Genomic DNA, 27,812 nt, shown 5'->3' with positions numbered 1-27,812 from the left:
AGATGGGCATGATCTTCACTGAAATCGATGGCGCCACCCAGGCCAAGCTCGAGCTCCAAGAGCCAGAGGTCATCGTCATCGCCGTCGACCTAGCGGGCATCATCGTCGTCGTGACTAGCCACCGAAATGGGTTAGGGTTTATAAGGCTTTAGATTTTTTTTTTAATCTTTTAACAGGGAATCGGGAGATGTTGGCAGTGGGCTTTAAATCTTTTTTTTAAAGTTTTTTAACAAGGAATTGGGACATGCTGGCCCAATCTGTTCGGATCAGGCTTGGGCCTGGGCTCAGGTCTGGGTCTTTTAAAAATTTTCGGGCCTAAGCCCGGCCCGAAGCCCGATAAAAAATTTCGAGCTGGGCTTGGGCTGGGGTCAGGCCCGGTCCGGCCCGGCCCACTTCCAGCCCTAGAAAGCAGAGATTTGGTGAATTCAATTTTCAATAATTCTCTTTTTTGATATAAATCTTCAATGATTCTCACTTTTCTCATATATCACATATGTATATGTAGTATGAAACATGTGCTGCTGTATATTTTCTTCTTTAAGGAGTGTATGTCAAATCTTATATCAATACTATATAAATCTCGATCTAGATATTTTCTTCGCATTCACCTAGAGTTCTCTTTAAGCCCATTTATTAATATATCTCTTAGAGAACTCATATTTGGCATTATACACCTTCCAAGTTTATATAATTGTTGGATCATGTTCGGTCCAAATAATAATTTTTTAAACTTCAAGATCCGATCTTGATAGTTATCAAGATGGCATATTTATTGTATGTACCTTTTCATACTCTCTCAATTACATATTTTTTGATTTTAATAAGTGCATAAGTGTCTCATCTTAGTCCATCATCTAAATTCATTTGATAATTCATAAAAGTAAATAAAAACAAACTTCATTTATATATAAACATCATTGTCTTACAAGTCCTTAATATACAATCTCAAATTCTGCACAATCCAAGAGATCTATATGATTGGAATAAGTCTCTTGGCATTGGTTTGGTAAACGGATCAGCCACCATTAAATGTAGAGGGATATATTTTAGGACCACTTTATTTTTGGCTACAATATCTCTAATAAAACTATTTTTAATATCAATATGTTTTATTCTACCATAATATTTTGGATCCTTCATATAACCAATAATTGCTTGACTATCACAATTAGCTCCCACTAGCTTAGTAATATCTGTTATAATTTTCAAGCTTTGTAGGAATCGCCTCAACCATATGACTTTTTGGATTGTAGCTGAACATGCTATGAATTCAGTTTCCACCATCGATAAGGTAATATAACTTTATTTCTCACTACTCTATGATATGTCACCATTGTTCAATAAGAAAATATACCTAAAAGTCGACTTGCATTCATCTAAATCTCCTATCCAATTAGTATTTGAGTATCTCTTCAAGTACAAATCATCCCTATAATAGCACATGGAGTAATCTATATTGCCCTTGAAATATCTTAGGATCCTTTTGACCGCTGTCCAATGCATTCTTCTAAGACTTTATTAATAGCGGCTCACTAAACTTATTGTATAATATATATCTAGCCTTGTACACATGGTGACATATTAAACTTCCAATAGCATTTGAATAAGAAACTTTATCCATTTCATCATTTTCTTTAGGAGTCTTAGGACATATGCTCCTATTTAAAGTTTGACCTTTCCTTTAAGATATATGCTATTATTTAGCCATTTCTTTGGGAGTCTTAGAATATATCCTTTTCTTTAGGACACATGTTATTATTTAAAGTTTCACCTTTTGCCAAAGGAGTATCTATGGGAGTATAATCTTGCATATAAAACTGTTCTAGAACTTTTTTAAGATAACATTCTTGTGAAAGTGCCAACATTTTTTTGAAACAATTTCTATGCATTTTCACTTCAAGTATACATATAGCTTTTTTCATATCCTTCATTTTAAAACTGATAGGCAATCATTTCTTAATGATATTAACATACTCCTTGTCATTTCTAACTAATAGTACATCATCAATATATAAGAACAAAATTATGAATTTGTCCCATTGATGTTTGATATAAACACAATGACCCTCGTGGATGATAGTGAAATCATAAGATATTAATTCTCTATGAAATCTCAAATATCATTGTCTAGATGATTGCTTGAGACTATATATTGATCTTTTAAGTTTGTATACTTTATCTTCTTGATCTTCAACTATGAAACCCATAGATTATTCCATACAAATTTTTTCATTCAATTCTTCATTGAGAAAGAGTTTTAATGTTCGTTTGGTATAGCTCTAAATCCATATGAGCCACTATATCTAGAATAAAGTGAATGGAGGTAAATTTTATCATAGGCAAAAAAGATTTTTTATAATCTGTATTTTCTTATTAGGGATAATCTTTAGCCACTAGATGAGTCTGATACTTTTTTATAGAACCATTTGCCTTATACTTAATGTTGAAAATCTATTTATTTTCAATAACTTTATGATCTAGAGGCAGATCAACTAAGTCCTAAATCTGATTAGTTCTCATAGACTCTTTTTTTTTTAATTATAATTTTTGATTGTTTCTTAGCAGGACAAGCTAAAGCCTCTTTAACTGATTTTGGCTCAGCTTCATCATGTGAAGCTATCATAAAGCTTTCATCTTCAATCTCTAAAAGACATCTTGAAATACTCTTATGAGTATTCCTTAACTATGATTCTCATGAAATATCTACATCACTCTCACTCGGTGCAAGAGATTAAGGTACTATAGTGTCCTTAAGAGTTTTCATATCTTGTGTTCTCATATCGCTGAGGTCTTCTATCTCATATAGACAGTAGTCCTTGTCAATTTCTCCCATATTAAAAATTTCATATTCTAAGAATATGACATCTCGACTTTCTATCTCAATAATACCTCCATCAATATCGAGAGGAATTTCCACCCTCGCTGTCGCTCGCTCTTCCTTTCGTGCTTCTCCATCCAATTCATTTTCCTGATAAGTGGGATGGAGGACATCGAGGGATCAAATAGAGTCGGCATTATATAATTTACAATCCATATAGGATAAGAATTAGCAAGTAAAATAGTACTGAAAACATAAATAGAATATAAAGAAACTGAGTATAGTGCTATCTTCTCTTGCTTGGTGTAGTTGCGAGCAATGTGATCTAATTTGCTATACTTGAAATACTTAATCTTGCTCAGGTCCTTCTTCCAGAACCGTTTGCTTTTCATGTTCTTTTTAAACTCATTCTTTCTGGACCCTTGACTCGTCTCTTTTCGTTTCTTATTTTTTTTTTTGAATTTTTTATATCTTGAGCATGAAGCTCATTAAGAACTAGATTCAGCCATATAAGCTTGTCCACTCGATTTGGCAGCCTAGAGATGCTCATATTCTAACTCAATGTGGCATGCCACATCTGCAAAGATCTTGATGCCATCATTATGAGTCAAGTTGATCTTCAAATATTTTTAGTTATCAGGAAGAGACCCTATAATAGCTTGAACTTGCTATTCATTAGTAAGGATATGACTAGTAGCTTTTAAATCTTTTAACATGTTTGATATAGTTCTCAAATGCTCCTTGATAGTATGGTTTGGGCATTTCTTATATGTATCAAACTTAATAGTCAATTGCCTCAGTTTAGTCACTATGGTATCATTAAATTTCTCTTTGAGAAAAGCCCACATATCATATGCAGTAGGAAGAGTTTGATAATTAAAAATGAGATCAATCATAGAGCTTACCAAAATACCATGAGCCTTTTGGTCCTCTCTTTGCAGACTTAGTAAGCTTCTTGATCTATTTTATTCTGAGCATTAGTATCCTCACTAAGATCATCCATAGTATTGTGAATAGCCTCAAGCACCTTTTGTTCCTAAGAATATAGTGCATTTTCAATTGCCAGATATTGCAAGTCTCATCATTAAACTTTTTACTTTTGTTTCACTCAATTATGATATTTGGTGATACCATGTTTAGTGATAACTATAGAGAGATATTGCTTCCAAATAAAAAAATTAGTACTTTAAATAAACCGAGCACATATATATCAATTTGTTATAAGAAACATATTAAATTAATGATAACCTAATACAAGTAATAGAATTGAAAGATCACTATGTTCCCTATCATCATTCATATATAAATATCAAATTATCATTAAATTAGCATCATTTGGGCAAATCCAAAAAAAATTTCTACTCAATTAAGTAATTACAAAATGAATTAATGACTAAATACACATAGCATTCATTTACATTATGCTCGAAATAACATAGCAATATATATCACATAAACAAATATAGCATTTGTTATATCATACTTGAAATAATATAGCAATATATATAACATAAATAATCAAAATATTTATTAATGCATAAAGTCAATATCCAATCAAATCTTCTCAAGGGAGAGTCTGGTTCACACATTTTGAATCCAGTGAGTCAAAAGCTCTCTATTTGATTTTTCAAAAATAATATATCTCTCACTATGAAGATTATGGGATAATGATAAGATGACAGTTTGTTTAGCTGCTCTAATAATAAAGCTACTCTTCTCATATTTTATCTTAAAAATAGTCATGATTTTATCATATTGCAAACTCTTATTTGGCTCATACAATCTTCACAGTATCTTAGACCACTCGTATGGTAAAGATCTAAGTAAGATTATAATCTTTATATCATTTCTAAGTAGCATACAGTTTATTTTGAATTTTTGAAAAAAATAATTTTAAAATTATTTTCGAATGAGTGCATAATGGTACTTTAGAGAGTATAAGATCTTAATTGCATTGAAAACTCAAATCAGTGCTTCACCCCTTTGATCTAATTATTTTAGACCTATCTGTAATTTTTCAAAATTTTCTAACATCATTTGATAAATTTATTTAATTTTCAATGTTTCAAAAATAATAAATTAAAATTAATTATTTTTTGTCTCAAAAATTAAGATAAAAATCATAGATAATGTCATAATCTTCAAAAACATGACTTGAAAAAATTTTGGACCAAAGTACCCTTAAAAAGATACTTTACGTAGTGGGACTTATAGTCATCTTCAACGTCTGCTAAACAAAATTTTCAGATTTTACTTCTTCTTGAGTCAATTTTGAGGGTGTGAAACTTCTATATTTGCAAACTTTTCGATGTCTTAGACAAGGATTTGAAAAATTTATGGCTTCATTGAATAAGGCCAGACAAATAGCAGCTTCAGCAGTAAACATTGGTTGAGTTTCAGCAAATACTGAAAGATTTTATTGCTTGTAATATTTGTTAGGAAGAAGTGCTTCCTTCTCATCTTAGGTAAGCTATGGATAATATTTTATAAATACAATCAATAATAGCAAACAACAAGCTAATAGAAGTAGAAAAATCAAGCAACCAAGAGAATGAAAATATCAAACTTTTTATATGAAAAATCCTTTAAGAAAGAAAAAATCATGGGATACCACGTGGAAATCCACTAATTAATGATATGAAGGGTACAAGAGGTCTACACAATAACAAGATAATATAAGGGCAACAAGAAAATCTCTACAAAAAAGTATAATAAGTTTTTAACTTATAAAATTTGTAGACATACCCTCAAAGAGAAAAATTTTCAACTTTCTGGAAGTACCAAATATTCTTGTAGATGAGATGAGCGAAGAGAACCTAGCCCTTATGTCTTGAACTTCAATTTAAAAGAAATCTTATCTAAAAAACCTTTGATGTATGTAGAAAGTAAAAACCCTCTTCTTAATTTTTTCTTTTTGTCTAGGCTACTACTTAAAAACATATTTATTATTAATATGACCTATGCTCAATACTTATTAGTATAATGTGGGCCACTCTATATGAGCTAGTCCAAAATATTAGTAAGCCCAACAGTACCACATAGTAGCCAATCACAAATATCAAAGCTCAAATTAAAACACCCAACATGCATCTATAAATAAGAATTTCTTTATAAGACAACCTACCCCAAGATACCTTCCATCCAAAAATAGAAACTTAGGAGCCAGGGGACTACCTTAAGCTTCAAAATTGATGTTTCTTCATGATGTTTGGAAGGGCAATTAATTGAATTCTCTCAACCACATCTTGTGAAAAATCTCTCGTAATAAAACATAATTCGATAAGCTACTTTGTGACAAGAGATAACAGACTATTTTACCTTCCAAAGAAAATTAATATTTATAGGAATTGGCCATTGAATTCAAGGCATGGACCCTAGCCAAGCATCATTTAGAATATCAATTATGATGCCATCTTTAATCACCATTGAAATAAGGCTTTGTTTGATGGAAATGGAAGGTGAAACCATCTAGATTTTATTCAGAGATAAAGTTTATAAAAAGCTAATGATGGATTTGGTTGGCCTAGGTCAACCAACAACAAGACGAGGGAGGCTTTCTTAAGGAGAATTGTGCAATTATTACAAAGAATGACAGTAGAGTTCAAAAAAATATTTCATTAGTTGTTTAATGAATTTTTCAATCCTAGTTGTTGATTTATCCTCCATGGTTGACTTCCTATGTTGAATTATTTGATAGATTCCTTGAAATAAGATAATCACAGTGAGAGCTTCAAATTAGAATAGTCTTCTATTTCTGTCCTTCTAGATTAACCACTATGATTGAGAATTAGGATTCTCTAATCATGAGTTCCACACATTTTGGATATCGGGGTCAAAATTTTGAATTTCAAATTTTGAATTTGAAATTTGAACTCTTTGATCAGGGTTTCATATCGATGGTCTCTGATGCCTGATTGCCCATCGGATTTGGACTCAATATTTATGAGAGATTTAATTAGTGATTTAATCACTAATTAACTCAATTTGATTGAGTAATTATTTTTGGATCAAGTCCAAATTGAATTGGATTCAGTTTGGATTGACCCGATTAGGTTAAATGTTGACCTAATCGCTAAGGTGGTTTAGTCCCTGATTTGATCAGGGGTTAGGTTTAGTTAATTTTTGATTTGATTAGAATTTTATTGAGCCTAATTAAGCTTAATTATGTTAGGTTTAATCTGGTCTAATTATGCTTAATCTATTTTAAACTAGGTTGGCTCAATTTGAATCAAACCACCTTATTTTAAATTCCCTGCGACATCCAACTTCCTTGCACCCATTTGAATTCACGAGAAAAAACTTCTCGTGAAATTTTTCTCACGCAAAACCCTTCCCCACGCCCTCATTTGTGCGCCATATGGATGGATAAAATAATTAGTTAGCCATTCAAATTCAAAGCATGTTTGAATTTGAATGGATAACTTATCACTTGCCCTTTCATCCTTATCCATTTTGTGTGCCACATTACTTACACGAGAAAAGGTTTCTCGTGAAACATTTTTCACGCACAAAGAGCCACGCCCCTTCTCTTCTCACGCCCAAAAGGATAGGGATAAGTTGGTTTTCATTTGAATTCAAATTTGATTTGAATTCAAATGTGTAACCTCTTGTCTTTATCCTCTCACGCGGATAAGACACGTTCGACATTGTTTTAAAAAGAGGAGAAAGGTGGGATGTGCGTAAAAATTTTAGGAGAGAAACTTTGAGGCGTGAGGAAGGCTTCTGCGCAAGGTGAAGGTCCAAAACCTTCCGAGAGAAAAAGAAAGAAAAGAGAGAAAATTGGGCGCAGGATTTTTGGTGTGTACCCTAGGGTTTCTACCTAGGGTTCGGGAAGTGAGATCGGTGTGCCACGAGTGTCGTGAGTCCACCAAATTTTAGGGAGAGATCCATCAGCCTCTCAAGCAACAGTGCAAATGATCCGGAGCGTCCGAGAAGTCGGCACACATCGATCGAAGGAGTTCGATCAACATCTGCCATCAAAAGGGTGAAATCACGAACTAGCATTCGTGAGGAGCTGATCAGACGGGAGCTTTGTGTGGACGATCCGCAGAGGCCAGACATTTGTTTGGCTGCGATGTGACGATCAGAGCCCCCCGACGGTGATCAGATTACGGTGATCGACTACCCGCAAAAGGTGATGTGTTCTGAACACAGTACTGTAAAAGGTTTACTGATTCAAATTTGAATTTCAAATTTAAATGCATGCTGTTGTATCATATTTAGATCCTAGTGTAGGGTTAATTAGTATTAATTAATGAGATTAATTAATAATTCAGCTGTAAAATAGTAATTTTGAAAAAGTTTTAAAATTATCATTTTGCCCCTGTACTAAATTTTCGCTTCAGATAGTACAATCTTTTTATTAGAATTCTCCATGCCCTATTTTGATCCTTATAGAAACTCCACCAGCGTTTCAGAGGCAGGCATCTATTTAGGAGATTTAAATTAATAACTCCTAATCGTTCCACTATTTGTGGTCTACAAACCTGTTTCTAGTTAACTAAATAGTGAATTTCTTTGCATTGTTTATCCTCCTTCCATAAAAAACTCCTACCTCTCTTGTCAATTCTGTCCAAAACTTATTGAGATATCAATAGTAAGAACATCCAATAGGTGGGTATCGAATTGAGCACCGAGTTTACAAGTGTTAAATGGCCACCGAGTTAGAGGACCTTATCTTTCTAGCTTGATAACTTTCTCTCTATCTCTTCCTCTAAAAATCTCCAATCATTCGCTGTGGGTTTGCGGTGGTGTAGCGAAAATTTTAGGTAAGTTATTGGCAACTTTGATAGGGTGCAACCAATGATTTGTGCCAGAATTTTGCTATACTCTCTAAAATTTTAAAAATAAAAAAATTACTTTTTTGATAGTTGATATTTAGACCCGAAGCCAGCTCAAATGCATAGAGAATGAACTTTAGAATTGAGGCGTGGTGTCTACTTACGTTGCTTATTAAAAGAGTGTTATCTGCATATTGAATACTCAAGATTTTTTTAATTAAATCTGGATGCCCAGTTTCTAAGATTAGGAGGTTTGAAGTAGCCATTTTGAGCACTCGGATAAGAGCATCTATAACTAACACAAAAAGCATTAGGGAGATAGGGTCATCTTATTTTAATCCCTTCCTGTTTCGGATCCAATTTGAAGAATTTTCATTGATAAGGAGGTTCATCTTGCTAGAATTTAAAATATTCTGAATCCAGATCCTCTATTTAGGCCAAAGCCTCTAGATTCTAAGATGGTGAGGAGGAAGGACCAATTGAACTAGTCAAATATCTTTTCAAAATCAATTTTGAAGATAAGTCCCTTCTACTTTGATTTGTAACAATAGAAAATGGTCTCCATTGCTGTTAGATTGTAGTCTGTGATTTGTCTTCCTCTAATGAAGGCTGATTGTGAATCATCTACAAGCTAGTCCATAAATCTAGAGAGTCTGATTGCTAGAGTTTTTGTAAAAAATTTTAGTATTTCATGTAATAAAATTATGGGTTTGAAGTCACTTACTTGCTTTCTATTTTTTTGGGACTAATGCAATATAGGAGTAATTTAGTCTACTAAGATCAATTTTTTCAGATCATGCGGGTCTGAAAATAGCCTGATCAGATCAAACTTGATGATTTGCCAAAAGTGTTGATAAAAAGATATAAAGAAGCCATTAGGCCCAGAGGATTTGTCTTTTACAAGGCTAAAGAGGACATTTTTAATCTCTTCTTCTGAAAATAGAGCTTCAAGTTCGTCAAGATTTTTATGGGAGTCAAGATATAGGGCTTCCTAGTTCAACTAAACACTTGAGCTATCTTTTGTACCTAGTAAATCCTGATAAAATTTGGTGAATGTTGTTTCAATCTGATCTTAACAATCCATGATCTTTCCTTAGTTCTCTATCCACATAATTGTACTTTTTCTTTTCCTTGCCATTGTTGCTATGCGAAAAAATTTGGTGTTTTTGTCTCCATACCTTAGCTAGTTAGCTTTTGATCTTTGCCTCCAAATAATTTCTTCTTGTAGGAGAATCTGTTGCAATTTAATTTTTAGATACTCTCTTTGATTAATTTCAACGTTTGTGAGAGTATTGATGTCTTCCTGTTCATCGAGTCATAGAATTTGGTTCTTGATTTTTTCTTTTTTCTTGATGATATTACCATTTGTTGATCGGTTCCACTTATTTACTTTCGATCTGAGACTTCTTAGTTTAGATACCAGATTTGCTGTAGAATTTTGTGCCAAAGGGGCTATGCTCCACCAAAGTTTAATCAAGTCATTGAATCCAGGTAGAGTGAATTAGAAGTCTTCAAAATAGATCCTCCTTGACTCTCACAACATTTGCAAGAACTCTAATTTGATGGGGGTGTGATCTAAGGTAGTTTTTGCCAAGGGTGAAAGGAAAGCTTTGGAAAAAAGGGAGAGCCAATCTAGTGCAATGAGACATCAAGCAAGTTTGGAGAGAGTGGGGTTAATTTGGTGGTCTGACCAAGTGAAGCAGTGGTTGTTCAGATTGATTTCATAGAGCTTCTGTGAGTCTATAAAGATATTGAAATCAGTTGAGAGAGGTGAGTGGTTATTGCTTTTGTTTCTATCCGAAGAGTACTTGATAATGTTGAAATTTCCTACTATTATCCAAAGTCCATTCCAACAGTTTCTGATTTGATAGAGCTCTTTTAGAAAATTTCTCTTGAGGTTACTGTTTGAAGGCCCATAGATATTAGTTAGAACCCATTTTGTTTTGGTAAAGTCAAGAAGATAGTGTGATGTGCTCGGGGAGAATTTTTCTAGCCATTTGGTTTTCTCCCCTATGACACTGGGATTTCAATATGCTAGTATCCTCCTTGAAGTTTTTAAAGCAATGACTGCACTCCAGACATTCAAACGATTGCTGCAGATCCTAGAACAGAGTCTGTAATTTACTTTACTAATTTTGGTTTCTTGAAGATGCGTGATCTTGCATTTTGAAGATTGAATTATATTCTTCACAGTTCTATATTTCTATTTAGTTCCCAAGCCTCGCATATTCCAACAGATTATCAACATTTGTATAGTGAATGGTAAGCCAAGCAAAATTGAAATCACGGTGAAACATAACAGCTTTCATTTCTTTGAAGAGGATGAGAAAATTTAGTTGATGTAAGAACCATCAAGTACACTAGCTCAAAAACCCAAAACAAGAACCTAATCTGAAACTTCACAAGTTTTAGTTCCAAAACAAGGAAGAAAGCGACTGATCTGCTTATTGTCAAACCTATAGAGTTAACATTTCCTTCCAAAATGCTGAAGCAAAACCAATACATCGACATGCAATTTTGTTGGGAACAAACTTGCAGCTTGCAAGTTCCAGTTGCTTGAGTTTATGGATGGCTTCTTTGCATATAGTAGGAAAGACAAAATCATATTTTGAGCCAAAAATTCTGATGTCATTGGTTGTGAGAAAAATATCTTTTGGGCGTAATAACACTTCTTCTAATCCAAGCATCTTCACTTTCTTTGCTTGCAGTCTTGCACTTCTTTTTGATGCTGGGGTGCTTGGCTTCTTGATCTAATATGCCGGTTGATGGGATTTGCTTTGCTACCTTCAATCACCATGTTTGGGTCTTGAGTTTTTGCAGACAGTTGGGTTGAAATATTTATGGATGAGATGATGGTGCTGAAGACCTGTTGAACAGGGATAAGACAAGATGTAGGGAGTGTTGTTAGTGTAGAAGCAGGCTTAAGCATTAAATCAATGTTAGAGGAGTTTGGAATGTCAGTCTACAGCAGTCTATCTATCCATTCTGAAAAATGAACTGGCAAGGATTTAAGGCTGTGAACATTTGAATTTAAAAGCAACCTCTTCAGTCCAGAAGGCAATAACCAAGAGGTGTTCAAGTGGAGTTGATTGCTGCTGGCTTTGTTCAGCCAAGGGAACCTGAAGTTAGGGTTTGACGCTGGGATAGTGAGTTGACCCAAAGGAGATTGGGGTTTAGCTGAACCATTATGCACGAAGTTTTTTTCTCTAGGGCCTCTACTTGAATTCTGACTATCAACAGCATGGTTTTCCTCTGATTTTGGGATACGATGTTTCCATGAGTTAGTCGAAGGAGAACGTTAACGGTATCAATAGGAGAAGATTTTCTTAGACAATGACAAGCTTCCCATGACCCCTTAAATCCATATTTTGATACAACTAGTCTGACCCATAAAGTATTAGATTTCAATATCACATTTGCAGTAGTATAGACAAGATAGGCCTTCCTTTTCCCTCTGAGATCAAACAACCCCAATCCATCCTATTTTGGATTGCAAAGATCCTACCAAGATACAAGATGCATACCTTTTCTATCAATTCATAAGCCCAAAAAAACATTTCAATATCCTTTAAATTTTGTCAACAATAGCCAAAAAAAAGGCCATATAGTTAGTATAGAGAAGAGAAAAGAAGACCCAACCTACCTGTCCGTGGCAAGTGTCGCTTCTTCCAACTATTAAGTTTACCACTGATTCTACTAATCAGGAAGGAAAACTCATCAGCTTTAAGTTGTTTACCAACATAATTGAAACCACCCTCCTTCATCCCCACCTGCAAAATAGTCTTAATTTTATTCAACTGGGGATCAATCTTGAGGCTTAAGAGTGCGTGTGATTTTTTAACATTCCGAAATTATCTCGGCTGTTAATAATCCATCAAAATCCTCCTCAGATTCCCTGCATTCTGGACTGTAGCCTTCATAGTTAAACAGAGGTCATCAACAAATATAAAATGTGGTATATGGGGACTATTTCTACCCAATTCATAGGCCCTCAAAGCACCATTTACAACAGCTTCCTGCAGTGATTTTGTTAGCATATCTGAATATTGAGAGAGGGGACAACCTTGGCCTGGGAGTTAAGAGTGCCATTTAGATACTTGGAACCTTGCCTTGAGACGACTTACAAAATCGATTTTGACGGACTTCCGCTGCAATGCAATGGGCTTCTTCAACTGGACGGGAAACACGCTCCACGCGTCCTCCTTCAAAAATTCGCGCTCGCCGCATGGTGCATTGAACGACTCGCGAAGTATCACGTGTAGCAACGTTTTTCTTTAGCAGAATAAAATTTCCGCTCCGCTGAGGACCTAAGAGGGCCTCCGCAGTGGATACCAGCGTAAAAAATCCCCATCGCCGTAAAAGCCCCGCGGTAACAAAAGACATGAATGCTGCTATGTTTACCAAATAACCTCCCCGGGCCGCGTACAAACCCGCTTTTTTCAATAACCAACCCCACAGGCAGGTGATTTAGTCGGTGCTAAAAATCAATTTAACCCCTCATGGTTCAAATAGAAAGCTTGAGTTAGAACCTGATTGGGGGATTATAGGGTACACATGGGACTTTGCAGAAAAGAAAACCGATGGCCCACAGCCCGTATGAAGGAATTGGGGGACGCCGGTTTTTTTAAGCCGATACTTTTAGGGCGTCCCTGCGCCAAGGGAAAGCTCCTCGCGCTCTCCGTCTTTTTCCCGTCCCACCTATCTCGATCCGCCGTCATCTCTATTTTGTTCGTCTAGGGTTAGGGTTGGGGTTTTGGGGGAGGGATGGGGAAGCCGGAGCTGGTGATTTTCAACTCGTTGACGAAGCAGAAGGAGGTGTTCAAGCCGCTGGTGGAGGGGAAGGTGTCGATGTACGTCTGCGGGGTCACCCCCTACGATTTCAGCCATATTGGCCATGCCCGCGCCTACGTCGCCTTCGACGTCGTCCACAGGTCTATCTCCATCTTGTTCTCTTTCTTTTGATTGCATTGGATTTGGATTCCGATTTCTTGAGTTTGATTGTTATGGTGGATAATTTTAAGTTTCTGGAATTAGAAGAGAGGGTTTTGATGGTTGGGGATAAGGAGTCGATGACAATGGGATGAACGATTCTGGTAGATTTGATTACAGGTTGCTAGTGCTTTGCGAGGCATAGATGTGGGAGGATTATATAAATTGTGTTTAAATTATTGATCTTTGTAACAGACTTGGTCTCCACGTAGTTAAGGAAAATTCATCTTTGAGTAGTTCAACAATTTTGGCCCCCATGTAAATGATGATAAATTAGAACTGTGAGTATCTTTATTAACTAACGCACTACAATATTTTGTAAATATGGTAATATCTTAATTTTTTGGTGCTTGCTGTCTTCCTCCTATACCTTCCTTTTGAATCAACCGAGTGCCAGCAGCTGAGAGCTCCTATTGATTAACTAAACTGACAAGTGCATCATTTGATATGCTTGCTTTCCGTGTCAAACTTGATCCATTTTGGTACTGTGATCGAGCAATCCATAATGGAAACACTCTTCATTCCAGTTTTCTGTTGTGCTCTAGCTTTGTTTTAATGCAACTCCTTTTTCCATTTAGTTGAATCCATCAGCTGGTGATCCTTATATTCTTACCACAACCTCTGTATTGCATCTCACCACTACGTGTGAAGAACAGAGCTCATATTCCTTTTTATAGTAAAAGTATGCCTGCTAGCAAAAATGCAGTAGTAATTCATTTTGATCAGTTTTGAAGGTTAATATGGCTGACATAGTATTCAATAATAAATTTTCTCTCTTGTTTAAGCTTGAGTAAATTGAATATCAACTCAAGAAAAAAAAAAAGAAAATTTGTAATTCAAGCGTCAATACATCCTCACTTCTCAACCTTCATGCTTTCTTTGTTCCATACATTTTGTCCACATCATTCTTTGAAGACTTGAAGATTTTGTGGAACAATTTGAATACTTCTTTTGGACTACTTAGCAGATATTCTATAAACTTGATCTGGATTATTTGATTTAAATAATTATATAATGCATGCCTACATATTTAAATGGGCAGATACACCTTTTTGCTGAAATTATATATCTTGAGCGTTGAACATAATGCTGGTGGGAAGTTAGGCATGAATGCTTTCATGGTTACAAATGAGGGGTTCATGCAAACTGTTCGTAAACAAGCCACTCAGGAACATATATATGCTTGACATGTGCTTCTGCTGAAGTTAATTTGTGCATCTTAAAGGAAGCATTTGAGAACTTCTTATCAATCTTATGGAAGATTTTATGCCAGAAAAAGGAACAAGAATATACTGGAGAGAAATAGATTCATATCATATGTTCTAGGTACCATAATCATATGGAGATAAAAGAACTAAAGTGTAACTTCCAAAAAGAATTCTCCCTAAATCCTTAAATTTTTGCAGAGTTTAGATGTAATCCCTATATGGCAGCAACCAAAGTAGCTCACTAGGATTTTGAGTGCGACATGGCAAGGGAGTATAAGGAGAACAAGAAAATAAAAAAGTAGAAGAAGAATGAATGAAAATGAAGCACAATATCTGAAGTTGGTTACCATGCTTTGTGTTCCCCTCATTCCTCTTTTTTAAAACTAACTGTTACAGGGTGCTTGAAGACCAAAATACCTCCCATGGTGGCCTGGTCACTTGTTGTATTTAAGTCACATGAGTGGGCCAAAGACATGGCCCTTATTGAGGTGAATAGAGTACTGCATATAAACAGGCCCAAATGACTGTAAATACATGTAATACAGTTAGGGATATTGATCCAGTCCAGCAGTTACAAAATCAATTAATATTATGTTCTCATTGCTAAACTTGACTATTCCATTATAATCTAAGTTTTATTCTCTTAAACTTTCTGAAATGTTGGTCAGTTGAAGAGAAGTTATTTTCACTTCATGTGATGCTACTTTCAGCAAGTTGCAGCCATATACTAGTTTGCCCATGATTCTGTGATATTCTTGTCAGTGGTGGCCATTAGACCTCAGATATTTAGATCAGGGAATTGATACTCGTTAGTGTTCTGCTTTCTGGCAGATATAATTAATCTAAGCTGCCCAACTTGTTATTTTGCTTTCAGACCTCTGTGCATAAAAATAATGTAGGATTGTTCTGAGCTGCTAATCTTGTTAAGCATATAAATACTTCTTTGTTTTTGTTAACTGTGTAATCTTGATTTTCTGTATTTTAATGTGCTATCTGAATCTATGTTGATAATTTGAAGTTAAAACATTATTTTGGATGCATTTGATGCATCTTGTAGGAAGATGTGTACATTCAGTCATGTCCATCTTTGCCGTCTGTCATTTGGTATCTTGCTAGTGGTGGCCATTGTGTCTCATTATTCAATTTTGGGAAGTGCTGCTCATTGATATTATATTTTCTGATGCATATGACTATTCTAAGATGCTCAACTTGCTATTTTACTATTGAGAATATTTGTATGCATTTTTTTCATATATGTATTGTTTAGTGAATGTTGTTTTGATAATCACTTGGGAGCAGGTATCTGAAGCATTTGGGATATGAAGTTAAATATGTGCGCAACTTCACTGACATTGATGACAAGGTCAGGAAATCTTTACATAATTATTATTTTCAGCGTATAATTTTTGGTATTCTGTTGAGAAACTATGGGACTACATAACTGTTGGATGATCGAACTGCATCCATCAAATTCACCTTAGCTATGCTATTTATCTGAGTTTCTTAATCTGTACCATACTTTATGGTCTTAGAAAGGTCAATTAGTGATTGACTTGTGATGGACATTAGGGATTTCCATTACTGAACTTACTAATATACTTCCAAGCGTGCATAGGTATAGGTGATTGTGTTATATGTTATATATGTCTCTTATACTATCTCTTCAAGCTTCTAGTTCATAGTGCTGCTTGGTTTAGGGCTTGAGTTGAAAAATAATGGCCGCAGCATTGTGGTCTGGAAGAAACAAAATTGCTGTTGTAATAATTTTCAATAGCTTCTGGAATAACAAATTTAAATTGAACTTTTCTTTTTTCAAGGGGGTGGGGAGCAGAGAGCACATGGGCTTGGATCTCATAATGCAATGGCAGGGCTAGGTAGCTAACAGGACATGATTAGCTTCTGCTTGCTTTTCACATTTGGCTTTTAATTATCAGCCCATTTGCAATAGGCCAGATCAAGCACAATTATAGATTCGTCAAGTAAAAAAAAAAGTGCACCAAATTAGACACACATGTTTACTGATTACGCTGAATCAGATGCACGTGCAGACCCATCATGTAACTGACAGGTTATGTTCAGGGTTTGATGCAAATGGAAAAAATTCACACACTGGTCAAATAAGTTGATTGTACATCTGCTTCTCTGCATCTTTTATTATCAAGATTCCTAGATTTTCCTAAATATTTTTATATACATGATGCTGTTTCCATCCTGCTTATAGGTTCACAGGCTCCACCCATAGTTTTATTATTCTTTATGCATTTTTTTATATATTTACTGTAATAGTGTTCTGTTGGTCCAAAATAAGGGTGTAAACGAACCAAGCCAGGCCAATTACCGGGCTGCTTGTGCTTGGCTCAGTGCTTTAAATAGATGCTCGAACTCTGCTTGAGCTCAAGCCTAGCTTCATATGGGCTGTTCAAGCTTGGATTGCATAAGCTCTGAGCTGAGCTTTAGCTTGTTTCTGCAAGCTCACTGTTTTTAGGCTCCGCTTGTTTCTGACCGACCTCTTAAAACTGTTTGAGCTCAGCTCATGTTCTAACTGAGCTGAGCTCAAATGAGCTATTAGCAAGCCGGTCTCAAGCTGCTCTTGAGCAACTTGGATCATTTGCAGCCCTATACAAAAAGTTCCACAAAACATTCTATGTTATTGAAGAGCGGTGTACATTGATTAGCAAAGGTAACAAACTGAATCTAAATGACATTCATTGATTCAAATGGATGGGAGACACAGTGGAAGATGCATGATAATCTTGACTCACCAAAGGACCATGCTTATAGATAAATGCTGTTGCTATGTTGGAAGGGAGAGACGACTTAATGTGTTAGAACAAAATTCTGACCTACTACAATGCACAAGGAATACATTGATCCATAGTCTTTAACTTCAATGAATAGGTCAATTGTAACTGAGTGCAATCTGGGTAATAGAAAATGAGTTCATGTCTAAGCCATAAGCATGCATTGGTGATGCATAGGATAATGAAGAAGTGATATGGTATCAACTAAAGGATTATAGTTATTTCTAGATGCTAGTCTTTAGCCTTCCCTTGCCAAAGAGCAAAGAAATAAGATAATTCAGCATATTGACCGTGCGGTTGATAGCACCACCATCGCAAATTCACTATCAGGCTATTTGGAGCCCTGCAGCAGAAGTTTCATTGCAGGTTAAGTTGCATCACGGCCCATCTCATCTGTTTGCAATCTAGTAGTTCAATGACTTGCTGTTGCCCAAGCTATTCTTGGGTTGTAACTGAGGCCCAATTTTCTGCAGCTTGACCCGCAGCCAATTTGGCTGCAGGTCGACCTACAGCTGCTTGAATCATGCGAGTGGTGTCGATAGACATACAGCCTGATTGCATTGTGTAACCTCCCATTTTGAGAGGGGTTTTGAAGCACACCCATCACCTCCTCCTTCCCTATCTTCTCCCACCTTCCAAACCCCAACTCCTCTCTCTCTCTCTCTCTCTCTCACACACACACACACACACACACACACACACACACACACACACAAAAATCCTCGCTGCCGCCTAAAAACTTTCCTCTCCTTCAAAGCATCAACCATCCCTCGAAGCCAAAGTTTGGCATTTGAAGCCCGGATCGCCACCAGTCGAATGGCCTTCTGTGACACCTTCCTGTTAACAATCCTCTTGTAGCCGAGGCATGGCCTGCTGAGGGAGGCGACAGTGATAGAAGACCTTGTCTAGGACTGGCTCGAGAGGACCTTCACCTCGATCTGGCAGTGGAGAATTTCCTCCAGTAGGATCTCTGACATATCAGGCGTCTCATCTGGCCTTAGATCTAACTTCTTGCATCTCAGGTAGATCACAAATCCTAGCCCTAAGCCATCTCTATTCCTGGCTTGAACTGTTATTTATATTACATCCCATATATTGGATCTGTTGACCTGACTTGGATGATTTGCTGAAGATCAGTTTTAGGATTTTTAACTTGAACTATGAATTCCCATAATCAGTTCATTTTGGTAGACTTGATGATGATCATGTGTTGTCAACAATGATGATCAGCTTTTCTAAAAATAAGGATTGAAAGAGGAAGGGGCTTTCATATGCTGAGTAGTATCTAATATTACACCAGAGTGTGCCTAGTTAGTTGATCATATTTTTCATGTGAATATAATCTATCATCACTGAAGAAGATTTCAGGAGAAGGGACCCATGAGACTCTGGATTTTTCAAGGATTTGCTGTTCTGGTCATTGTTTTTCTATTGATTGTAGCTGTATGTTTTCTTGCAGACTTTACAAGCCATATGGCAGTTCTGAAATTACCCTAATACTTAATACTGACTTGGTAATTACCTATGTGACATGATTTATTGGATCTTACTTGATTTATCATTGGTTGTTTTCGGAGGGAAAGGGAATCAGAAGTTGGTTATGTTTTATGCAACTTGTCCTTTTCTCAACTAGAAGACACATTGTGGTCAGTCAATGGTTAAGAGGGACTGAGAGATGCACACTGACTTAAATAGTTTGAGCTACACATTGTTATGTCATTCTTAGATAGTGGTTGCCACTTCTGATACCAATCAAACATTTAGTTTACTTAATTCGTGTCGAGATTTTAACGAGGACAGCTAGTTCCCCTGGATATCTAATACTTGGTATGCTTGAGTCTTGCTGGGTTGCACATGCATGTGCTGGGTTTAATGTCCTCATCAATTAAGATTTAAAACATTAAAGTTTTTTTTCTTTTTTTTGTTTGCGGGGTGTGGGGGGGGGGTTGGATGAAGAAAGTGCTATGTTTTCTGATTCAGAAATCTTGCTCCCAGCATAGTCCTGATCTTATAAAAGAGAGGAGAGGAGTAACATGGGTTTGCTGGTCAGAAAAAAAGACTAGCATCCATTTAATTAGAATTGGCCACATTAGTCAAGTACTTAGGAAGAGAGGGAAATTTAAAGGGTACAAACAAATAGGCTTATACATGCCTTATAGACTTCTTGACCCTTGCATTTCTCCACCAAATCTTTGATGAGATCATGAAGTTGGGGTGATGAATTTCCAAACTATCTTTCGGAGAATAATGCTTAGGCTAGGGGTTTTATGGAACTGGAGCTTCATAAAAAGTGGATGGAGAACTTTTAACAATCATCCATGTTCTTCTTATGGAGGTTTTTGTCATTGTCTCTGGTTTTTATATTAGCATATGGACGTTTATGATGTTTTGTTGTACTTCTGTTGGTGTATTTTAAATGCTCAGCTTGGTACTTGGATGTGTCTATGGACATTTTTCTATTTAGGTTATGGTGTTTTGTGATTGCATATGACAGTGGACATGAACTTAAGAAATTTACATTATGTGAATATTTATAGTAGTTATTTAGGCTTATATTTTGTTGTTGTAAGTTTTCACAGCTATTGCTTTTATTGTGTTGTTATGAGCATGCTAATTCCCTATATAAACAAGCATATCAAGGATGGTTAGAGCTCATTCGTGGCAATGAGTAAGCCATTGAAAATAATCAATGTTTAGGCATTGATGTTAACTAGATTTAGTTATTACATGGTGATGTAAGTTACTCGATACCGCATCACGTAACTATGGTTAAACATATGACTAAGTTCATGCTAGAGCATTTTGATACTTGATACTGCATAGTTTTGGTGGTTTGGTACTTTGAATGATGGTCTGGTAATATGTGGTTTGTACCTTAAATATCTTGGTTTGCTTGAAATTACAGATGAGACATTCTATATTAGTCAAAAATGAAATTATCATAGCACAAAATTATACAAATAAGTCAGTTAACTACAGTTGGTTGAAAGAATGTTTATAAAAATATTGTATATCATTTAGGACTGGAGGTAAGCTCACCACCCAAGTTATGGGGTGACTGTATGCCCTGTTGTTTCATCCAATCAAACAGCTTCTTTCAACTTACAGCTTTCACCTGCAGCTATTCAAACAGACAAACAGTAATTACAGGATCTGCAGTTTCAACCTTCCAAACAGTATAAATTCAACTACAATGCAACTCAATTACAGGCAACTCAGTTGCACTGGAATTTGAACTACACTGCAATTTAATTTGCAGGATTCCAAACAGCACCTAGGATGGACTGGTACCAGTCAGTCAAATGATTAAAAATGGAAATTGTTGTACCTTCCCAAGCTATGAGAGGATTTAAAGAGGAATTTGTTTAAAAGACATGTTGGAGATGGCTGGTTAAGTCAACAGAGTTATTGGTCAATTCTCCTTTACTACTTTGTCTGGTTAAATGTTGCTAGAAACAGGCCATAGCAAGTTTTAAGGCACTTGATTTACCATATAGATCCTAAAACGTTAAGTTAGCATTCCAAAGATTATAAAAACACAAGAAGTATCTTGTTAACTGTTACTTGTTTACTATAACAACATTTAGAATTCATGAGAACAACTAGGAGCTTTGCAACTAATTTTGGTTCTTTGATTTCTGTTACTTGTTGAGGAAATAGAAACAAATGCTTCTATTTTAGCATGGAGCAAGGACAACGTGTATTTTTGCATGAAGCCCACATACATACATACATACATTATATATATATATATATATATATATATATATATATATATATATATATATATATATATATATATATATATATATATATATATATATATATAAAAGAACAGTTCATTGACGTGATCCCCAATTGGAATTAGAAGTTACAAAAGACTATGGAAAAGTAAATAGGTCTGAAGTCTGTAGGCAAATTGAAGCCTGTTTTTTGATTGTTGGTAGAAAATAGCTTCAGATCTGATTATCCGTCAGATATCTTCTGTTTCAAGATAGATATTACAATATAAGATAACAAAAGAAGGATTTGTGATGGGTAGTAAAACAAAGTAGGAAGAAGGGTAGAAGAAGATAGGGGAGAAGGAAGAATGCATTTGGCGAGCTTTAATCACAAAAATAAAATCCACATATTCTGTTTTTTCCCAGCAGCAGACGTAGTCATGTATAAAATCCTCACTCGGGCCTCTTTCCTAATTATATTAGGAGTCTTTTAATAGGAAATAAAGTTATCCTGAACAACCTACTAAACTTAGACATATTAGACTCTCTTAAGACTCCTAACCAAGTAAAAGAAACTTGAAAGGTACGACCAAAACAGCCTGGCTGCTGTTTAATACCCATGCTGAAACAAAGAATGACAACTAAAGGAAAATTCAAAAGTACAATAAAACTCTAGTAACTTGAAACATCAAAAATTTGATTGCATCATTCATGTACCTCAGTGGTTTCTAGTTTTTAATTGACTCCATACTGTGTTGGAAAGAGGGATTGACTATGGGGAAACTGATTTCATCCTACATATCTTGTAACAAAGACATTTGACATATTAAGCTGTCCATGCTGTGTGTTAGTCATTAATTGGCTAGCAAGAAGAGGAAGAAAACAAAAACTTGAGTGGAGTTGTTCTATTGTAAAAAAGATATCTCAGTAATACTGTATACTGCCCTGGCGATCAAGTCTAAAAACAAGAAGCAAACTATCATGAATCTTAATATTCATAGGATAATATGATCAGATCATTATTGGATTTGCACCCCTTATATATGAGTAATTCATGTTTGGCTCCATCGACTGGACTTGATGTAACCGCAGTATGCATGAGTATGGAATTATCAGCATAGTTGTTGCAGAGGTTATGAATTGAATGATTTGTCACTAGGTTAGATGAATCGGTCCATTAAAGAGTTCAAATTGTAGTTAAGGACTTAACGGTGTTGGTTTTATCTCATTTGCTGGATTTGCTTCATTCAGTAATTACAATGATATGTTTGAACATTAAATTGCCAGAAATAACAGTGTCATCAGGCATGAAGTAGGAAAAACAGCTTCTAAATGCTGGGTCCTTACTTCAAGTAGGAAGGAGAAATGAATATAGGGTAAAAGGTAAACTTTATTGTGAGGGTATCAAAGTTTCATTTGGTTCAGTTGTTGCAGTAATATTCCCTGTAATTGTATTTAAATGCTTTATCCTTGTGCATGGTAAATTTGAGTGGACAATCACTCATCACATGCGCTAGCAATGGAAGACCATCAGAAATTTGCAGTCTCCATGGGATCACAAACATTGCTATGCATGATAACATGGAATTACATGTACTAAGACAATCAGAGCTGTAGCTGATGATCAAACCAGAAAATTAGTGTCACAGATTTTTTCCCGTGTATAAATACTTTCATAGTTGATTTCTTGTTAAAAGATCTCCATTTTAAGTTTTATCTGCACACATGAAACAACCAATGAAAAATATTTTCTAGACTAATCATTTTTTTCGTGATTAAATTTTTTATGTATCTTAAGCTTATAAGTTAGGAGCCATAGACCATATTTTATTGGTGATTGTAATTATATCCATAATAGTCAATTTTCACTTTGACTGGAGGAAAAAAAAAAAAAAACCAGTGTGTTATTTGCTGTTAAGAGAGGGATTCTGTTACTAGGAAGCATTCTGCTGTGATCCTTGGTGTTTTACCTTTTGTTATATCATCCTTAATTTGTTGTCTATAATGTCTATAATATTCTCAGATAATTCATTGGACTTTTGTTTTCTAGCTCAAAGGTACTTGTCGGCAATATTGCAGATTATCAAAAGAGCAAATGAAGCAGGGGAGGATCCATTAGCTTTGAGCAGCCGGTTTTCCCAAGAATTCCTGAATGATATGGCTGAACTTCAGTGCCTGCCTCCAAACATTGAGCCTCGTGTTTCTGATCACATAGATCAGATCAAGGACATGATAACCAAGGTATTTTCTACTCTTTATAGCATGTCTCTGAAAACAGGCAATCTTTTGTTCATGAATTTTAATTAAAGATTGTTTAACATAGGAAAAAACCCAGAGGAACAAGAAAAGTGATAGTGAAAAACTTTCAGAGCTCTCCTGTTTTTGTTCCCTTGAAATAGGTCCCTTTTTTAGGCTGCCCTACTAAATTTTGATATTTAACAAATCTGCAGAATGATACTGTTAATAATCTCTACTATTTTGCCATCGGAATTTCAGAAGATAATAATTATGATGGGATGTTTGAAGGGTGGAAAAGCATTTAAGTGATGTAGATACAATAAATCATTGTGCATTAACATGTTGGATTGTTAGCACTTGTATACATGGCAAACAAATGAGGGAATGATCAAAGTTGGAGATTTGATTTTCTTGCTTCGAAAAGTTGCTGATGTATAGCATTGAGAGAGGGGCATGTGATCCCAGAATAAATTCTGCACTAGTTTGCAGTCCTTGCTTCAGATGGTTTTGCACTTATTGTTCTAGATGAACTAGCAATCCTGGACTAAAGGTGCTTGCTGATGGGTGGAATTTGATTTTGGTAAGAAAGCAATTACATGATCAGCGGAAGAATTTACTGACTATTGTTAAATAATTTATTGTGTAAAGTGACATCAAGTTCAATTTTGTTTGGTCCTGTCATATAATCAAGTTTGTGGAGATCAGGTGGGCTTAAGAATAAAAAAGAGTGCATCAATTGAAGCCAATCTCATTCTTAGGATGTCAGAACCATCAAGTTTTACTGCATTAGCGGGCTTACTGCACAAAAGAATGAAAATGTTGGATGCATACTTGAGATGTCACATCATGAGGAAAATTGGCTTACGAACATAAAATTGAGGATATGCTAACACTGTCATGGAAATGGGGTGGATGGCATAGCTTGTGTTAGCATCACATGATTAACCTGTGAGGCTGCATCTTTCCTTCTGGAGCTTGAGTAACTATGTTCAACTTAGATCATAGATGCAGCTTCCTCGGTTTGAGGAGTGTGGTATCTTATGATATATTCTGTCAGAGGCAGGGATAAGTTCAACAACTATATATTTTGAGAAAAGTTCTGGGATAAACAATGTGCATGTCGATCTGGAATTGACTCTGCATGACTTGAAGTTTCACTGGAACATTGAACAAGAAATATTATTTTATATAAAAGTACAATTTGGTACACGGCATTTTAGTTTCCAGGGTCACAACTGGAATCAGTCCATCAGTGATTATGTATTATTCATTAGACTAGTCCACCAAGTTTGTTGATTCTTGATTTTTGCTCTCCTTGGCTTTGCCTGGGAAGTAAGTTCTGCAAATCTAGCAGCTCACAGATGATTGTAAGTGGTGATGGAAGTGCTATGGATAGGTCTAGGAAGTTTATTATAGGCTTATAGCGGTCAGTCAGCCTTCTTTTTTCAATTAATATTTTTTTGCTATTATTGAGAGAGAGCTCATTAAGTGTTTTCTTCTTCTTAGGCCAGGACCTGTTCCTTATTGTCATTACAATTCTGTGTTAAACTAATGATGACATGAAGTTCTTACGAACATCATTGTTATGCATGTGAGGAAGTTTTTATTTCAGATATTTGCTAATGAGTTCTGTACTCATCATACATGATGATTCATAGATTTTATCCTTTTCAGGCTAGGTAAAAGAGTCACTGTTCCTCTTTTATCTGCATAATCTTCTCCTTGGTTATACGTACTGTTACTCACTCTTGTTTTTATACTCAGAACTGTTGCTGTAGAGCAGAAGTCTGTATTTTACACATATATGATTTGAAACATAGATGATGCTTAAATGGTTTTCCTGCTTATGTGTGTGTATCTTTCCCTCTTCTTTATTCAACTCTTTCAGGCATTTATCTTTTGTTTCTAATGATTTATATGTACTGACAGATAATCGATAATGGTCATGCCTATACTTTGGATGGTGATGTTTACTTCTCCGTTGATAGTTTCCCTGATTATTGCCGTTTATCTGGACGGAAGTTGGATGATAACCGTGCAGGTGGAGGGGGCCGGGTTTCTGTTGATTTAAGAAAGCAGAATCCAGCAGACTTTGCATTGTGGAAGGTGGGCAATATCTGAGTCACTCTTCTTGCATATGCTTGATAGCAGTCTATATTTACTTTTATTCTATTTTATTTTTTTCAGTCTGCTAAGCCTGGTGAGCCAAGTTGGGAGAGTCCTTGGGGCCCAGGAAGACCAGGATGGCATATTGAATGCAGTGCCATGAGTTCTCATTATCTAAGTCATGCATTTGATATTCATGGTGGAGGGAAGGATTTGATCTTTCCTCATCATGAAAATGAACTTGCACAGAGCCGAGCCGCTAATTCAGAAAGCAATGTGAACTACTGGATGCATAATGGCTTTGTTAACAAGGATAATCAGAAAATGTCCAAGTCAGATGACAATTTTTTCACAATTCAAGATGTAAGGGGTGGGAAATGTGCCATGGCTTCTTTTCATCCTTATGTTCTATCAACAGTGTTTTCATGGTTTTTGCCTTTCATATATGGAAAATATCTTGTAACCGTATTTTTGCATTGCAGATTATTGCAAAATATCATCCATTGGCTTTGAGGTTCTTTTTGATGCGTACACATTATCGGGCTGATGTAAATTATTCAGACAGACAACTGGATACTGCATCAGATCGTGTTTTTTACATATTTCAGGTACGTAATACATTTAACAATTTGATGGTTGTATACACTCAAGTGACTCAACTATTTGCTGGCAAACAGCGGTCATACACTGCCATTTTCCTTTTTGTTTTCAGCCAAACCAGTGCTCATGTATCTGGTAGATTATATGATCTCAAGGAACCTTTGATTTATGCACACAAATGCATATCTAACTTTGAGTGATTTGTTTATAATGACATGTAGACTCTGCATGACTGTGCAATGGCTCTGTTGCGATTTTGTGGGGAAAACTTTCAGTGCCGAGTCCTGGATGAAACCCAAAAGTTGATCAACAAGTTCCACACCGACTTCTTGGCTTCAATGTCAGATGATTTGCATACAACTGCTGTTTTGGATGATTTGATGGATCCATTAAAGGCCATAAACAGTACTGTGAAGGACTTGAAGAAGTCCAAGGTATAGTTTTCTTTATCTATTTATACAGTTATATTGCTATACCTAAATTAGTATGGCTGTGGCCAAAGAGTTAGGCTAAACCTGACTTTAGTTTTGAAGAGCAGTCTTGCAGTTGGAGCTTTGCTTGGTTTAGCTAGCCTTTCTTACATATAATTTGATTTGGTACTTTGTGTAGGGGAAGAGGCAACAGCAGTTAATTCAGGGTCTGCGTGCATTGGAGGAGGAAGTTAAGGATGTTCTTAGCATCCTTGGTCTGCTGCCTTCTTCCTCGTCTGCTGAGGTAATCCAAGATTGTAGACTGGAAATTGTTTTCTCATCTAAGAAAGCTTTTTCACGGTCTTCAGGGTGTTTTCTTTTTAATATAAATAATGTTACCCCTCTACTCAATTTGTCAGATTTTGAGGCAACTGAAAGAGAAGGCGCTTAAGAGAGCTGGACTGTCAGAGGAGCAAGTTATGCAGCAGATTGAACAGAGGGCTTTAGCAAGGAAGAACAAGCAGTTTGAGATATCTGATGTAATCAGGAAAGAGCTTTATGCAAAGGGTATTGCTTTAATGGATGAGCCTCAAGGGACGGTGTGGAGACCATGTGAACCTCCGGAAATACAGCCCGAAGAACATCCTGAAACACAACCAACCAAACAATCCTGAAATCAAACAGAATGAGATTCACTAATACCTGATGATTGTCTGTCTAAATTGCTAATAGCGGGAGTTGGTATCAATCATATGCTTAACATATTTTTACATGTACAAGTAAAATATGTTCAATATATTGCCTATTTTTGACCAAATGTGTCCGGTCGGTTGACTATTTAGCACTGGAAACTTAAAATATTACATTTTGTTAAATTGATGAGTACTAGAATATTGGGTTGAAAAGGAAATGGAAGAGATCGGTTACAGAAACTAATTAAATTTGATCACACCGTATACTAGTTCTCCTTTGATCAGGCTGGCTGTTTCGCAGATATCTGCACTGGTGCAGAACCATCTAGTTCCATATCGGTGAGGCATGCAAAATAACTTGGGTTTGGAATGGCATCCTGTAGAAGCCTTTTTGGGTTTAAGATTTGTTTTTCCCCAATACTCTCTTCCAGTTTTGCGTTTGTTTTCT

At 35.8% G+C, this 27,812-nt stretch overlaps 1 protein-coding gene across 2 annotated transcripts; it reads left to right on the top strand.

Annotated features, from left to right (window-relative positions):
- Positions 1-13,244: 13,244 nt before the first annotated feature.
- LOC105054784 (cysteine--tRNA ligase, chloroplastic/mitochondrial) lies at positions 13,245-27,547 on the top strand. Of its 2 annotated transcripts, none has more exons than XM_010936375.4 (9): positions 13,245-13,529; positions 16,095-16,158; positions 23,398-23,559; positions 25,486-25,662; positions 25,744-26,025; positions 26,145-26,270; positions 26,484-26,696; positions 26,872-26,976; positions 27,092-27,547. In XM_010936375.4, the coding sequence occupies exons 1-9, from the start codon at positions 13,363-13,365 to the stop codon at positions 27,344-27,346; spliced, it is 1,551 nt and encodes a 516-aa protein (XP_010934677.1). In that variant the 5' UTR covers positions 13,245-13,362; the 3' UTR covers positions 27,347-27,547. The 2 variants fall into 2 exon arrangements, with proteins under 2 accessions (XP_010934677.1, XP_019709812.1); XM_019854253.3 differs by having other exon boundaries at positions 13,416-13,529; positions 23,369-23,559.
- The last annotated feature ends 265 nt before the right edge of the window (positions 27,548-27,812 follow it).

This window comes from Elaeis guineensis, chromosome 12 (genome assembly GCF_000442705.2).
Source record: "Elaeis guineensis isolate ETL-2024a chromosome 12, EG11, whole genome shotgun sequence".
Lineage (NCBI taxonomy): Eukaryota > Viridiplantae > Streptophyta > Magnoliopsida > Arecales > Arecaceae > Elaeis > Elaeis guineensis.
The sequence above is the reverse complement of the archived record's forward strand: the minus strand, read 5'-3'. Positions and strand labels throughout refer to the sequence as shown.